Source organism: Lissotriton helveticus, chromosome 2_2, assembly GCF_964261635.1.
Source record: "Lissotriton helveticus chromosome 2_2, aLisHel1.1, whole genome shotgun sequence".
Taxonomy (NCBI): domain Eukaryota; kingdom Metazoa; phylum Chordata; class Amphibia; order Caudata; family Salamandridae; genus Lissotriton; species Lissotriton helveticus.
The window spans coordinates 24947806-24965849 of NC_136060.1; the positions used below are offsets into that span (position 1 = coordinate 24947806).

The 18044-nt window shown below is 40.9% G+C and overlaps 1 protein-coding gene across 1 annotated transcript in view; it reads right to left on the minus strand.

The window, feature by feature from the left end:
* Positions 1–18044, minus strand: part of LOC144821717 (uncharacterized) — a 714421-nt gene that overhangs the window by 560829 nt on the left and 135548 nt on the right. Inside the window, exon 10 of the mRNA XM_078678931.1 lies at positions 16356–16564. Coding sequence (XP_078535057.1) covers positions 16356–16564 — 209 coding nt within the window. The remainder of the gene's footprint in view (positions 1–16355; positions 16565–18044) is intronic.

The following is an 18044-nucleotide window of genomic DNA, read 5'->3' on the forward strand; positions in this document are numbered from 1 at the left end:
AGGATCGTTTCAGACCCAGAGGAATTCATCAAACAGTCAGATAAAATGGTCCAACGATTTAAGAAGAGGGGATACCCGGATGAGATATTGAAACAATCTATGGAGCGAGTTAATACACGCGATAAAAAGAGTCTACTGTCAGCCACTAAATCAATAAAAGAACCTAAAATTACATGTGTAAGCAAGTTCTCCACAGTTACCCCACAATACAAACGTATTATTAAAAAACATTGGCCGCTTTTACAAGCAGAACCAGACTTCAGGGAGATCTTCAATGAAATACCCATCTTCGCTTTCAACAGAGGAAGGAATTTGGGGGAAATCATCAAGCAATCTCCTAGCCGACCTCAAGTGCAGAGATTTAAAGGCACAATTCCATGCAGAAATTGTGGAAACTGCAATAACATTTTGCAAGGTAACACCATCACCCATCCCATGAGGGGTAACAAAATCAGTTTGAAAGTGAACGCTACATGCGATACGACTAACATTATCTACATGATTAAGTGCCCGTGTGGTAAGGCTTACATTGGTCAGACTGAGCGAAAGTTAAAAATACGGCTGAATGAACATAAAAGTAACATTAGAACAGGGGCATTAAAATCAGTCGTGGCAACTCATTTCATCGAAGCTAATCATCAGATTAGCCAAATTAAAACATGTGTTTTGGAAGTTGTGGAGAAACGAGCGGACAGAGTCAACAAAAAACACTGCTAAAGCAGGAGAATTATTGGATATACAACTTACAGACTCTTGAGCCAAACGGGATGAACGAAAGGACAGAATTTATCTGTTATTTATAAACATTGTGAATTGATATAGCATGCCCCTGAAGGTGCTTAACACACCAAGGGCCAGATGTAGGTAATTCATATTTACCGACTCTTACATACCGAATTTTACCGATTCGGTATTTAAGAGTCGGTAAATATGAAGGGGGGAGATGTAGGTATTTTAGATTCTGTAAATACCGAATCGTTAAGATTCAGTATTTACCGAATCTGTAAATACCGAATCAGTATTGACCATTGATTTCTATGGGCCTTGAAGCCCATAGGAATCAATGGGCAATACCGATTCTGTAATTACAGAATCGGTAAATACCGAATTTTGCAAGGGTGCAGGGGGTGTCACTTTGACACCCTCTGGCACCCTAAAAATAGGCATGTGCGCCATGTGGCACACAGACATGCCCTAAGGGCATGTCTGTCTGTCACATGGCTAGGTGTGCATGCACACATGTGCATGCACACCTGAATTCGGTATTTTAACACCCAATTGGATTGGGTGTTAAAATACCGAATCTGAAAGGCCTACGGCACTCAAAGATGTGCTACCTACATGTGCTTTTACAGACTCGGTAATTTTACCGAATCTGTAAATACAGATTTGGTAAAATACCGATTCTGTAAAGCATGCTCCTACATCTCAAAATCCAATTACCGGTCGGTAACGGCCGAATTCGGCCGTTACCGAACGGTAATTGGCCACCTACATCTGGCCCCTAGTGTATAACAGTTAATGTGCAACGTAGACGTTGATTGTCATTCATAGCATGTTTTCCATTGGTTTGGTTTACCTTAGCTGTATGTTATCATCGCAAACTTTGGTTTTTAACGAGAACACTCCTACATAGTAGTACGATTCACTAGATGTTTAAAACTTTATTGTCACCATGTGGGGAACATCGAGCTTGTGTTGTAACACTGTCACTTTAATGAATTTTAGCGTGTTAGCCTATATCCTAAACCCCACCCCCAACTCAGCGTGACACGCCGACTAATCCTAGCAAGGGAACCCATGGCGGTTACTCTGTAGCTTTGTCCAGACTTCAGGATTAAACACATCTAGCATTCTAAAGCGGTAAGCGTACAACCGAGCATTTTGAAGTTTTAGTTAAGCGCATTCGCGCATCATGAATAACTGCCAGAGCGTTAAGAATATATGAACACGTTAAAATAGACCGTAAATACGAAACATGGCGCTTAAATATAGACCGCTATTCCACAGTGAGCTCCCGGTTAAGAACTCCGCAAATGGAGGTCCCTTCAGAAACGCTTACACCACCCGATAGTTGCATAATGCGACATTACCCCCCCATGGTTTGTTAAATCGCTAGATTGAAGCATGCATTTAAGAAGCCAATATATATACACTTTTATAAATCACAGCGCTAGAATATACTAGAAACCAAGGTGCACTAACAGTTATATGAATAGATGGGAAGCATTTATGGGATTAATCCTAGAGTGGCAACATGTTTATAACAAATTGTGATATTATTTAACCTAGAGGTAGAGTTTCAGGAATGTTGTTTATTATTGCAGATTTCCCTGATGAAGGCATTTATGCCGAAATGCATTGGAATGATGGAATTATGGATTGATACCATAAGATAAGAATGCAGTAACGATGATGAGGATATATGTCCATATATTGAATTGAATGGAAGATAAAAGTTAAATGCGAGACGCATTGAGAAGTATGAATAAAATACTTTGAAGATATATTCAACAGTTGTTTAAACTTTTTGGAAGAACTATCGCTGTAGTATTACAGCACATATCTGTGCCCCAGGAGACATTCACACACAAAGTGTTGGTGCAACTCATTCGTATTTAGATATTACTCCAAAGCAGGGAGTAATCCTGAGGAGAACGAAGTAATTGGATACAAGTTTATATTAAAGAATTTGCAGTGCGCAGTTGCATCATAGAATGTAATTTTAAGGGCAGCATGGAGTAATTTTCAGGGTGGGGTAGTTTTTTTAAAGGGGGCAGGGTTTTAGGCCTCAAAGCAGGGGGAGGGTAAGGGTTAGATTTAATGGAAGGATTAGGTAGGTTTTAGGCCTCAGGGTAGGTGGGGATAGAATTTTAGAGCTTAGGGTGGAGAGGGGGGGTTCTTTTAGTGGCGATCTTAACCACGTGTATTCCTTTACCAAACATATCTTTACAACGAAATTGCATGGTAAAGGCATGTGTAGTAAAGGAATGTGTGGTTATGTAGCATTTGTGGTTCCTGCTGCGTGGTAGAGGCATGCGTAATTTAGCCATGCGTACTTCTATCATACAACCCCCTTACCCACATTCCCTGTTGCATGTCTCCTAGTTCCCGGGATTGTTGCATTTGCCATGCGTTGCATAAGCGGCAGAGCCATCCCACGTGACCTGTGTATATGAGCTCCATGGTCAACCCGCTGTCGAGTACCAGTTCTGCAGAACCAACATTCTTCACTGTGGATGATAGGGTGTATTTTTCTCCGTTTTCACGTGGAAAACATTTTTCCAAGTACAGACTCTCCTTTTCTTACACAACTTTGAAAAATCAGGATGCCCTGTGCATTTTCAGCAATACTTGTGTCACCTCATGTGGCTTGAAAAGCCTGTTCCTCTGGCTGCCGTATTCGCCATAGAGCTCCGGCCATCACAAGTAAGTGACTCTCGCCCTTTGGTAATTAAGCAAGGAGCAATCTGATACACCGCATTGCAGGTATCTAACTCTCCTACCCCGCTCCGTTTGTTTAGATTGAGCCATCACGCTCCTTTCCTGGCAAATCCATACAAACCTGATGGAAGCCCTGGACTTGATGTGAAAGGTAAATATGTCCTACCCCCCTCACTCCGGCACTCCGCCTAAGACAGACGACCGGAATCACTAACCCCACACCTTTTTTTCCTCAGAAAGCACATCTATCAGCGTTTACTCATCAGTATTCCTGAACCTACGAGGAAACCAACATGTAGGTTACTCGTTTCTTTCTCCTGCCACCGCCCGCGATTATTGTCATATCCAGAGACCTAGTCACATTATTTCTTCACGTCATTCACGACCCAGCCATGCAATTGCCTTAGACTTATTTCCATTCGATCACCAGAATGACCGCTTAGCCAGCAAGCCAATACTGTTTAAATTATTTCTACCTCACATCCCATTGATCTCAATAGAGACTTTAAACTCGTGTTTATATCACTATCCCCTTCACTCGCTGATTACCCGCTCCGTCCAAACACACGCATGCCTGAACACCTCCTAGGTCACAATCTTCACCTCTTCATTCGCCCCAATTCTCAAGTCACTCGTTTTTTTTAAAAACTGTCTCCAACATGCCTAAACTGATATATATTTCCTGTTTTTCCTTCCCCCTTGCCTCCCATTTCCTTCATGTATAGTAATGCGATAATAGGCATTGTGTTAATAACTGTTGTACAAAACAATAATGTTGATAATTCTTGTCCTGATGTCACAAATGTAAAAAGGCATCGAAACGTCGTCGACAAAAAAAAACCCATATGCAATATGATAATGCTATATTATTTGATGCAATGGTATGGTTATGTTTAAGAGATTGAGTCTGTAGCACTGACCACAAGTATACATACAGATTTTCGCTTTGCCCTTTTGGCCATTTCTTTGTTGTTTTGTCTTGACTGTTGTGGGTCACGGCTGGGCCCACTTGTTATCTTTTTTGGTTCTTAAAATTCACTTTATCAACCAGAACATTTAAAATAAATTTTCTTGTCCGGCTGGACAAAAGACATACTACTTATCAGGTGTATGATTAATGATTTTTATATGTTATCTTGTCCACATGTAGGGACCACTGTTTTTTGTAAATCTATGTAACGTGGAACACACCAATATGTCAATACAACTCTGTTGACTGGCAGGTCAGATAGTTAGCTATTTATGTATGATTAATGATTTTTGTATGTTATCTTGTCCACATGTAGGGACCACTGTTTTTTGTAAATTGATACTGCCCAAGGTCCCTATGGCATACCTTTCGGGTTCCCTTGTCTTTGTGAAACCATGTTACATAGAGGCAGTTGGATTTAAGGAAGGAGCTATTAAGAGTGAATATTCAATAGCGCAAGCACAGATAAATCCTCGAAAGAAACAGTGGCTTATATCTTACACGACCTCATGAGGCTACAAGCAACTCATATATGCAGGGTTTGATAGCTGTCGTGGCCTTCCGTACAAGTGCTCAATGTTTAAAAAGAAAATTGTTATGATGTTCCTCTTTGAAATTAACCAAAGGACTGCAACCAAATCTTCTTTTGATTCGTGTCTGCAGGCTCGAAGGAGTCCATTGATGTGTCAAAAGTTTCCCTTCTCCGGATTGGCACGCATAGACTGAAAATGGAAGTCCTTACATGACGCTTCTGAATAATTGGAATTTCTTCTGTGCTTAAAAAGACACAAGCAACGCAGTAAACACCTAGTAAGTTATTTAACTTACACCCTCATTATTAGTAGCCTATAAGCATTCCTGTCAATTCCCTACCAAGATTTAGTTTCCTGGGGTCCCGGTAATAGCAGAGGAAAATAAGGTGCCAATCTGCATGCTTTCCCCCAATATTCCACCCAGAGAGTTCACCTACTTGAACCAGGTGAACTCTGGGTGCCCCTCCCCCCCATCAGCCGTGTCCCTGCTGAACTCAAAATTCAAGGGCCAATGGTAATGAGGGCCATAGTCTCTCACGTGCACTAATATCAGATAAGTGCAGGGTCAAACTGGCCTATAGGGCAATCAGGCAGTGCCAGATGGGTTAGCCTGACAGATTAGTATGTGGGCCTTTTTTGGATGTTTGTGGGCCTGTTTTATAGTCTGCTGAGAAGGTTTTTACTGTTGATTTCCCCGATACCAAAACAAAGACTGCCTAAAGAAAGCTCAAATTCAGGCAGTCTTCACATCCTGAAAAACATTTATACAGTGCGTCTTTGCAAATTCAAAACTGTCACAATGTGGAAACATGGGCAACTTTTTTAGCTATTTAAATCGCTAATGGGGGCCAATCTTATTTTGGAGCCCAGCGTATTTTCTGTCCTAGTCCAACCCTGGATATGTGTAACTTTTCAAGATTTTTCAGGTCTACATACGTTTTTACACAAAACAACAAAAAAAGAAGCTTGAATATAAAATGAATTAGCAAAAAATAACTGCTATGACGAGTCGCTCCTTTGTGGACTGATTGTAACTAAGCTTAGGACAAATATCCATTTGATGATTGTGCATTCCCTGTGGATTCTAGTGCTGGTTGTCAGACCTTTCCTTTCCTAATTGGTGGACAGTGGTATATTTTAATACTCTGGAGTTTTACTTTGCATAAGATGTCATGTGTACTAGATAAGTATGCCTGTGTGTCTTTTAGGAGTACCAATAGTACTCAGTTATAAGTTTATACAGAGTCTCTGAATTCAACTACCTCCAAAGTCTCACCTGTGTATCTACTTTGTTTGGGTTTAAATGTGAACAGCACAGGTCCACCTTTAGTGCTGGTTTTATATAGGCAACAGGGTTCAGTCTAAGAGATTTCAGAATAAATCTGTTGCATAGATGGAAAAATTCAAATGTGTAGTGGTATCACTCAAACATAATTTGAATTATGTAAACGACCTAGCAGTAAATCTAGCTCCACTACTTCGTGAATTTATTAGATTTGGAGGTTTCTCTGGAATTTCCATTAACTGGGCAGAATCTATTGTATTACCACTCACGGACGCCACTGTCTCAGCAACAACCAAATTTCCACTTCAATGGATAACAGGGCCGGTAAAATGTCTTGGGATATGGCTGAGTAGAGATATGCAGGAAATCTGGACCATGAACTATGGACGCGCTATTGAATGGTTGGAAGGGAAGATTGAGGCGTGGGCTAAACTACCTTTATCTTTGGCAGGGAGAATTGCAATAGCCAAGATGGTGGTGCTGCCAAAACTATTGCATCTATTTATAAATATTCAGATTCCTCTTACCCAGGCCTTTTTTAAATCTCTTCGGTCTTTACTGATTTCTTTGGTGCGGGCGTGTGGACAGGCGCAGGTTTCATGGGAACTTCTGACCCTTCCTTTGGGTGCCCCAGATATGCATTATTGGGTACATCCCACTCCATTCCAACCTCACCCTGCAGTGGAAACTGACTGGGTAGCGCTGATACCATTGCAAGTGACGCTGTACCACACATATAAATGCCCTTGAGGAGATATCAACACAGTTCAAACTCTACGCTGGGCGTGGGATGAATTGAGGAAGCGGGCTAAGCTCAGCATCCTGTATGCACCATCTATGCAGTTAGCACACAACCCCATGTTTCCCACTATGGGAGACGGTATTAGCAGAACATTGGCGCAAAAAATGGGCCTTAGAACATTTGCAGACCTCTACCCCGATGAGGAATTTAGGTCGCCTCCTGTATCTGTAGAGGAGCATGCCTTACCCTTTTCTGAATTATTCCTATACTACAAACTAAGGGCTACATGCAGGTCCTTACATGACAGTTTTCCCTGCTCCCCGCCGGCTCTGCCCGCATTGAAGAATGCGCTAAAGTCGGATTTGCCGCGCAGACTAATTATACGCATATATAATCAAATGCAAACCTCTGCCCCCCTGGTTAAACCGAAGGCACTTCAGGCATGGAATGTAGATCTACACACCCTGATTTCAGAGGAGCAATGGGCTTATTGCTGTAATCAACTTAAGGCCCTATCTCCTATAAGCTCTGACTCATTAATTTCAAATATCTCCATCGGTTTTATAGGACCCCGTCACAATTACATCGAATGGGCCTAAGGGAAGATGAAAGCTTCTGGAGCTGTGTCCTTGCCCCGGCCTCGTTTCTACATTTGACATGGAGTTGCCGGCAGCTGCCCCATTTTGGAATTCCGTTTTTGCTACGATTCAGAGCATGATAGGCACAACTGATGACCTGGATCCCCTGCTGGGGTTATGTCAAGATTCTTACTTGAAGTTTCCCAGGCACTTCACAGGAGCAGAACGTCGCAAGTTACCAATGCCTCTCTGAGTTTCCCTCCATAATACCAAATGATTTTCCTTGAGAGTATGCAGGAACTCCCGGGGGAAGGGGGGAAGGGACAGAGAAGAGACAGCCTTGTCTTCTATTACTGATGGCATCTATTAGCTGCTACTCTAGCTGGTTTTATTGCGCTGATTAGATTTTGGACACTGCAAAACAATTAACAAAGATTACTAAAGCCTTACTAGGGTTAAACTATTACTTACATTTTCCAAAAAAGCAATTGTAACATACCCCCTACAGATTTGGCTTTTGCCTCTCTTCTTTTGTTATTGGAATTTTTCTGTGTGCTCCTAAACGATGTTGTATTTGCCAGACTATTCTGTAGGCAAATAAACACCATAGTAACTATGTGCTGCTAAATAACTATTATGCCTTGATATCTTATATTGAAGCTTGAACTATTAACCTTTCTTTTCTTTTCTATGGAGATGGAATTTCTGAAGCCTTTGACTTGACTGGAGAATACACTGGTAAATTTTTCTTTTCTTTTCTCTATTTAACTACTCAGTAACTCACAGATATATTGCTTAACTAATTAACACTCAGAGTGCAGTTGTTAGCAAGCTATTTTAGTTTTCATCATTTGTAACTTGATATTTAAGCAAGAATTAACTGGTACAGATATTACATTTCTTTTCCTTTGAATTACCTCTCAGAGCTGTACTTGCGTGTCAGGAAACAGGCTCAAAGAGTCTGTTCTACAGACAGACGGAGTCACAAGGTGAACAGCTGGTTTCTTTGACAGGTCATAACTCTACCTTCCAGGAACTCTTGGAAAACCATTGAGTAGCTGAAAATAGACTACCGACGGCGACAAAACGATCCTCTAAACTACACTCAAAACTAGAGGAAACGCGGACAAAACACCAAGAGCTGTTACTTCAGTAACGTCCTCAGTGAAGTGTGCACAGCTAAGGGTGAGCGCAAGCCTCAGCTGTGCTTCAGACCTTGCGCTCACCGTGAAAAGGCTGGAGCGCTAACCATTGCTCTTCCAGCTATCTTAGGGGAACGTGCACTAACCAATGCTGCCCAGGACTGAACAAAACGATTCCCAAAAGATTTTGGAACTTCTATTCCAGTTTTTAATTTTAGTAAACTTATTGCCCCCACAGTTTGTCTTTTAAGTAGTTTGGCACCTAGGTTCCTGACAGGTTATTAGGATATGTAAAGAATACATCTGCAAATTTGAGGAAGTTACATGCCATGCTCCTTTTGTTTGCTAAGTGCCGGGTGGCAATGCGTTTGGGGAGGAGGGGAGTCCCAACCACGAAGGATTGGATCCAAGACATAACATTTGGCCATACACAACTAACTACATTCTGGGAGCAGATACCTTCAGCATCCAGACCTAGGGATATATGGGAACCGTTCTTTGTATGGGCAGGTGCACAACAGGAGGAGAGAGAAAAATTGCCAGATGATCACTAGACCCATAAACAAATATGAATAAGCCGGGTATGGGTGGGAGTGCTGGGATGGGTGGATGCTGCATGCAGGATGTTGGTAATCCCGTTTCCTACTGGTACTAGTTCGAACCCCACAGATCAGATATCGAGATAGACTGTATGTTGGAATCTTAACATGTTGGAAGATGATATAAACTGGCTGGTTTGCCTATGTTCAGTGATATATTCAGTTGTAGAGGGGGAAGCATATGATTGTAATAACCAATATAACTTAGAATGGTATGGCAATGTATGACTAATATTGCATTGATTAGCAACTGGCTTGTTGTTGGTAATATTTGTAATATTATTGAAAACGTTAATAAATAAATATACAAAAAAACACACAAAAAAAGCCCATAATTTGAATTGATTACACTTTTACAATCCATATAGGAACATGAGTTTCCAATCACGTAGGTATCAGGTTGGCACATAGTGCATTATGTAACAAAAACTTGAATCTCTCTTGGTACCCTCTTTCAAAACACTAGGCAGGTGTTTGGGCAATGCGCTTAGTGTGGTTGATGCCATTATTCTAGCAAAATGTGTTTTTTCTCTTTACTCTGGTAAAAAGACAACTGGAAAGCTATGTATTGTAACTGTGAACAATGCATTGGATGTTGCAGCCCAATATATCTGAGTTGAGAAATGTGAAGAACTTTTCCTAGATGATATAAGCGCTTATTGTCAATGGACATTTTTAGGTCTCGCCTACGACAGCTAATGCGCTATCTGTCGCAAAACATATTGTTATCTTACAGTGGGCATAAACCCCCCATTGCTTGTCATTGGTTGATATCATTGGTATTTGCTAGCTTCTTATTAGTTAGCTGTGTGGGCTTCCTTCCTCTTCTTAGTCTATGTCCCACCCCTGGAGCATGGACACATTACTATGTGCTTCCCGTGCTTGCTTTTACAAGTGCTACTTTTTTCTTTTTGTTTGAGCACTATATCAGAGTGCATTTGTTTTCCCGCTGTTTCCCTTGTATGATTCTCCCCCTCCTCTGCCACGTTACATGTTCCTCTCACTCGCCCATGTGCATCTCCGGACTCCCCCAAATTGCTTTCTCACCCGTGTGCTTTCTCACCACCAGCATCATGTTCCACTCTTTCACCCATTAGATCCATTGATCGCGCCCCGTGTTGCTTCCCCTCCCATGACACATTGTTGGTTCTGCTCCTCATCCTCCATATTGCTTCTGCCTCCACCCATGTCCCCGTGTTGCTGTTGGTTCCACCCGTGTTGTGATTCCCACCCACTTTAACAACCCACCCACCACCTGCATTCCCTTGTTGCTTACACCCCTTGTTAGCTGTGTAGTTTCTGCCTCCCTCCCTACGCCGTGTTGCTTCTCTCAACAGTCGTAAAAAAAAATGCTTTAGCATGTTCTTTATTCATCTTAGTTACTGATCAAATGCAGATCGGTAATTAAATAAGGTTCCTGCCAGCTTTAAAAACATTTTTTTTTTACTTACATTCTTTAGTCATGGCCTGGCTCAAAACATTGGGCAAAAAGCGAGACCTACTGGCTTTGCCATTGCTTGTTCTGGGAAGGAACAGGATGATTTGGGGACAACATCGTAGCCTGACATAAATGATGCAACATATATGATACACAGCTTTGTAAAAGTTGGAGATGCAGCACAAAATGCTTAGAAAATCCAGTGAGCACTTCTGGGGCCCGATGTAGGTGGCGATTTACCGACCGGTAACGGCCGATTTCGTCCGTTACCGACCGGTAAATGGGTATTTGTGATGTAGGAGCCCTATTTTACCGATTCGGTAAAATTACCGAATCGGTAAATTTTCCGAATCGGTAAAATACCGAATCGGTATTTTTACTGATTCGGTAACTTCCTGATGTAGGTGGGACTCTTCTGAGTCCCACAGGCCTTACAGATTCGGTATTTTACCACCCAATCCAATTGGGTGGTAAACTACCGAATCCAGGTGTGCATGCACATTTGTGCATGCACACCTATGCCATGTGACAGACAGACATGCCCTTAGGGCATGTCTGTGTGCCACATGGCACACATGCCTGTATTTGGGGTGCTAGAGGGTGTCAAAGTGACACCCCCTGCACCCTTGCAGGAATCGGTATTTACTGATTCGGTAATTACCGAATCGGTATTTCCCATTGATTCCTATGGGTTTCATAGCCCATAGGAATCAATAGGAAATACTGATTCGGTATTTACCGAATCGGTAAATACCGAATTTTAAAGAATCGGTATTTCTATTTTTGAAATTACCTGCATCTCCTACCTTCATATTTACCGATTCATAAATACCGAATCAGTAAAATTCGGTATTTATGAATCGGTAAGTACGATTTTCCTACATCTGGCCCTAAGTGCTTTATGTGCAAAATGGATCTTGTATTCATGAAAGAAAGACATATTTCTCCAATGTTTCTGAAAATTGGTATGCAGGTGTTATTCCAGGTTTCAACTTTCTGAGACTGTTTCAACTCCATGTGCTCTGTTAAGTACATTAAAGAGAACATGGAGATTATGTGTTAGGTTGTACTATTGAACAATTCATTAATTGATGTACAATACTATATTCATCATTGATTTTACAAACTCCCCAGACAGTGTATTCTTCATGGACTACAATTTTTCAGGAACATCTGCAATGAATGGAATAAGAAAGCCCTACTGAAAGTATATAACCACCAGACCGCACACTACATACCTCAGGCCTATCCAAAAATCACGCAAAACTCTGGATCCATCATCAAATCTCTACCTGCACTCTGATACAACACACTGTTACTACTCATCTGGTTAGACAATTATACAATCACACTGATCATACAAAACTCCATACCTAGGGCCAGATGTAGGAGCCCTAATACCGGTCGGAAACGGCCGATTTTGGCCGTTTTCGACCGGTATTAGGGTTTTCAGGTGTAGGGGCATGTTATTTTAAGAATCGGTAATTTTACCGATTCGGTAAATATACCGATTCAGTAAAATAACGAATCTGTATATTTACCGAATCGGTAAATCCATATGTAGCTGACACTCCTAAGAGTGCCACAGGCCCTTAAGAGTCGGTATTTTACCACACAATCCTATTGTGTGGTAAAATACCGAATTCAGGTGTGCATGCACATCTGTGCATGCACACCTGTGCCATGTGACACACAGGCATGCCCTTAGGGCATGTATGTGTGCCACATGTCACACAAGCCTGTACTTGGGGTGCTAGAGGGTGTCAAAGTGACACCCCCTGCACAGTTGCAGGATTCGGTATTTACGGATTCTGTAAATACCGAATCGGTATTGCCCATTGATTCCTATGGGCTTCAAGGCCCATAGGAATCAATGGGCAATACCGATTCGGTATTTACCGAATCGGTAAATACCGAATCTTACAGATTCGGTATTCCTGAATTCGGAATTACCTACATCTGCCCCCTTCCCATTTAAAGACTCTTAAATACCGAATCGGTAAAATTCGGTATTTAAGAGTCTGTAAATGGGAATTACCTACATCTAGGCCCTAGACACCTGAGTCGCTTTAACTCACCATCCAGCAATGTTCTTTGTTTAAGAACATCCCTAGGGAATCCATCACTGACTGCTTTGCCATGCTCACATCCTCCTTCTCATATGCCGATCCCAAGGACAGCAAGAACCAACTAGGTTAGTTAAACCCCTGAACAGAAATCCTAGTAGAAAGACTGGAAAACATGCAACTATGAAATGAAGAACTATGAAGTCAAACCCATCAACATGTTTGTCATCTTAGAACCAAATGAAAACAAAAGAGCCTAGAGACAAGAAACGTTCTGGGGCAAAAACACCTGCCAGCGCAGTGTTGGTGCAGAACAGTACCAATATCGAAGGCTTGAAAGCAAAGCATGCTGGGCAAGGCTAAAAGTGGTGTCCTCTGTGCTCTAGGTGCAGGGTGACTGAACACGGAAAGTGACCATTGGCACACCCTGCACCTATGGTAGTCATGCAAGCTAGAGGCAACTCAAAATTCACTATGAAGGCAACATTACCAATAATTTTCAAGGGAGTTTGAGGAATTTCACATGAAAAATATATGCAACTTCACACATCCCTAACTGCCAATGAGTATAACTGGCTTTTCTTTTCATCTAAGTGTACAGATTATATCATAGATAAATTGATTACTGATCAAATCACCAGTAGCATGAACCTTAAGGTGCAGATGCTGCAGACAGTTGCTGTGTTCCTGTTTGTGGACAATGAGAATACAGCATTGTTTACAGATGTATTAATTGCATGGGTATTTAGACTGTTGATTTTTGTGCTGTAGTTTTCAGCTACAATTAATTACCATAATGATTATTTCAGTGGCAGTTTTTATTTTTTATTTACACTGATAACAGAGTTGTTACTACTTGTAAAATGAATATCACATTATCATTGATATAGTCAATGATGCCAGGCAAACTTGGTGCATTCTTCTGAATCCTACACTAATTGATGACAGTGGCACTCAATCTTTATAAGTGCATTTACAGTGATATTATCTTTAAATTTCTCTAGAACTAAAGAAGCAATTTTTGCTGCGCACCTGAGCGAACATACTTCCTATACCTAAAATCCGGAAAATTCAATTTTTTTGCCACCTACGTCTTTGCCCTCTGATTACTCTGCGCAAACTTTAGTCTAATAATTCAGAGTGTGGGTGTCCTAAAATCTCGTGCTGATTTTAAAAGGTAATTGAAAACAATGGGGTACACCCAATAAGTCAAGGGACCTGGGTAATAGTATATAAAAGAAAGTGGTCCTAGACAAAAGTTCCAACAGTCAATTGATGTAAATCTTAATTTTTCAACAGACAGATTGAATCTGATACCAAAAGGAGATGTATTACTTGCATATAGTGCTATAAATGCAATGTAACCAACACAACAAAGAAAAACATTTGTATCGCAATTTTATTTACACATTCATAAAATGAAGAGAGAATAGAAAAGGGGTGCTCGAAGATTTTAAAAGGTAAACACACGTTACAAGACACCAACCACCCTTTGTATCTAAATTTAACTTAATCATATTTAGAGAACAACTATTGCGCTTTTGTAATTACCAGGAACATTCTAAGCTAGGAATATTTTAATCAAACCAATCATAAGACTGACGTATCAAGGAACTCCCATCTGTATGTAAATGTATATAAGATTTATAAAAAACTTATGACCCATATTAAAGAGATATCTATTTTGTCGTGTATTAAGTCCTGAATATGTGCCATTTGGCAGGTCTGCTTTTTCAATACCTTCACCATCTAAGATGATTGAATGATGGACAACATTATCGATTCTCACAAGGAAAAGGGTGTGCGATGTTGCCCTGCTAGATGGATCCTGAATGTGAGTTATATTTGCATCTGTTATATAGTACATGCTCTGTTCTGATGCATGATGTACGTCTAAAGATTACATACTAACTCGTTGTAATGAGGGCCAACATGTTGTTGTCCTGGGCTGCCATTTAACACCCTAAGTTATTCAGGAAGTTGTTATTCGTGTGCGCTTCAACTAAACCATTTAGATTGAAGAAGGGTAATCTTGATCACATCTGAGATAATGTAGGCGTGCATCATACTCAAGCATAGCCAGCACTCAAATATATTCTGTTGCAATTAATGCACTAAGGGCCATATGTATGAGTGTGAAATATTTCGGATGTGTGCAACTAGAGTTTGACAACCTAATACATATACCCTGAGATAATCATGTGAGGGTATGACTATAAAGACATTTTGCAGTTGTTCCATTATGTTCATGGTTATGAGAGGGTGCATATATTTCGTAGAAATGGACACATATTTGTAATCCCGTGCACTAGACAAAGTTGATAGTTAAAGTGCAGCCTAATGCGTATGTTAGCTTAACTATGTGTTCTTTCATCTTGGCCTAACGTTCTCTGTTTCAGTGCAAGGTCACTTTGTACTCTCATGTTTCTTCTGTGTTTAGCCATTGCTGTGGAATGTTTTGTCTCGCATTGTTTCTACTGCAGGTGTGGCGAAGCTTCATTAGTTAGAATAAAGGAGTTTTGTTTTAGTAGTTAGCAGTTAGCAAAGCATGGAAAGGAGGAGTCGGCAGATGAATTTGCGGTAATGAGCGAGGAGAGTTGTTTTCATGGTAGGGGAATGAACAAGGACAAGAACATTTGTTATCTAGGTGGGAGAGGTGCTGAAAGTATTCAGTTGTGCCAGATCTAGGAAAAGTTCCCAAGGAGAAGTCACATGGAAGTGTCAATTCGACTGCAGTTGATAATATGTGCTGTGTTTAGTGAGGGAGAGAGTCAGTCCATCTTAGGTTTTCTCAGAGAGCAGCCCTATGCTTCTACTCGAGTGGCTTTATGCTACTTGACCATTGTCAGAGTGTTTTCTACCCATTGTTGGAATGTTTTCTACAGAAGACTTTGACTGCTAACACCTTTCTTTCTCTTTCTTCCTCAATATATCTTGACCTAAATGATTTAGTTGGGTTTCCCTTGTTAAAGTAGTATAAGGAAAGCCAGTTTGCTCATGCTCTTTAAAGAGAATCATCTAATGCAATTTAACCTTCATTTCCTTTTCCTGATTGTTTGCGGCATCATCTTAGAGTTAGTCATTTGCTTTGTATTATATAGCGTACATCTCTTAAGGATATTTGGAGCTATTTTGAACTTTTTGTACTTTTATACCATTATGCTCAGATTGATTTATTTTGATTTGTTTCTAAATTTATAATTAAACCCTGCTATACTCAGATCAAAGAGTTGCAGGGATTAATGTGTGACCACATTGGTTGCACTGTATTGAGATTTGTGATTTTTCCCTTTCGCTGCTTGCTCTTCTAGAAAGATCTGTCTCCTCTTTAGAAATTGTGTAAATGGACCTAGACTTTAACAGGACTAATGTTCTAGATTGCAATGGGTTGTACTAAAAGCAATGCACTTGACTATAGAGCCCGGATGACTTGGTATCATCTGGTAAACTGAATTCTAATGCATGGAGTAAACAGATTAAACATTTCCTGCATAAAAGCATTTCGCTTCCTATTCTTGGCAGTGAGGACATCAAAGCTGCAGGAGGCTCAGAATTTACCTTGCTGTGGATGCTTTTTATGAAACTCTGGTGTGCTTCCTGTAGCTCGGTATTGATCTCCGGCTTCAGCGGAAGGATGTCGATATATTCTGAAGCAGTTTTGCTTGACAGATTGTACTGCAGGTCAGTTATGACTCTCTTGAAGCAGTGGCAGTAGTCCTCCGGGATCCCTGGAACCTGGAAACTCTGCTGTAGTTCTTGCTGCAGAACTTTGGCCAATGAGAAAGGAAAAACGCAAATAACATGAACCTGGGTGAGGTGTTGGTTGGACTGTTAGTGAAATAAGAGTTTAGTTGAAACCTGCACCATCCTAAATAACTGTTATTAGAGTAATACACCAACAATGTCTTAAGTGTTCAGAAGATTCTCTTCAATCAAGTCTAGAAAGATTATGACAACTTCACTGACAGACATACATGGACATTACACAATACCGAATCTGTAATAAAAGATGACGAAATTCACTGCAAAGGCAACAAATTGAACCAATGGTCCCAACACTTCATTAAAGCAATCTTCCAAACCATTCATAATTTGTTGGAATGCTATTCTGTTCAATAATGGATATGAATATGGATAGGACAGTCTATACCTAGTTAAATTATTTCCAGATTAAACCCTACAGCATTTTGTCCTGCGATTTCCATGCTACTTCAAGCCTCATACTAATAAACATTTGTACACCACAGAATCTTGCAGCATTTAGTATCCATCCTCACTATTGAAAGGAACGGATACACATCTTTAATCATGCTCTACTGCAACTGCATGATGCACAATATACAAAACATATATTTTAATAAGTTATTTTGAAGACCTGATCACCCAAAATTTTTTTTTTTTTTTTTGTAAGACCTTTATTAGCAAAACGATTTTTACACAGCATGAGCCTACAACCCTGGGGCCGGCTCGCTACGTTGGTATTATCCTCTGTCATAATTTGCTTGTGTACTGAAGAATAGTACAGTATTACAAAGTCGAGCCCCCCCACACATCCCCCGTAGGTCCACAAGCCGACACATTACTTGAGTCTCACCATTTAACATTTTTCATAGAAAGGAAAACAGAAGTCAACATACCCCAACTAAGACCTCACAGCTCCATCGTGCACATTCTAAACAACAATTGTGATAATAGTTCTCATGCCCACCAAGAGTTGCCACCCCCAGACACGGGCTTGCGCCTCATACATCATCCCGGTTAGATTGAAATTAAAAGAGAGCTAGTCCTCCTCACTGTCCTGCAGTGAGGTGAGGTAATCTGTTAGAAAACACCAAATGTCCTTTGGCCTGGACTTAGCCGGCAATTGCTCCTCATATGTCTGCAGTTTGTCACGGCATGTGGACATATCATAGAGCCACGTTTTCTTCGTCGGCACTTTGCGGCTGTTCCAACATTGCGCCACTTGTCTCTTCGCCAGTAGCAAAGCAATTGCACAGAACTTTCGCTTTAATGCCCTGAATTGTGGCACAATACCCAGCAGACAGATCTTGGGTGTGCACTGCACCACCTCTCCCAGTATCACCGCTAGTGTGTCTGTAACCTCCCCCCAGTATATCGCCACCCCTGCGCAGTCCCAGGCCAGATGCGCAAAGTCCGCCCCCTCCCTGCCACACCTTTTGCATTTGTCTTCCTCGTACAACCCAAACCTGAGCAATTTCGACGGTGTATAATATATTTGATGAAGAA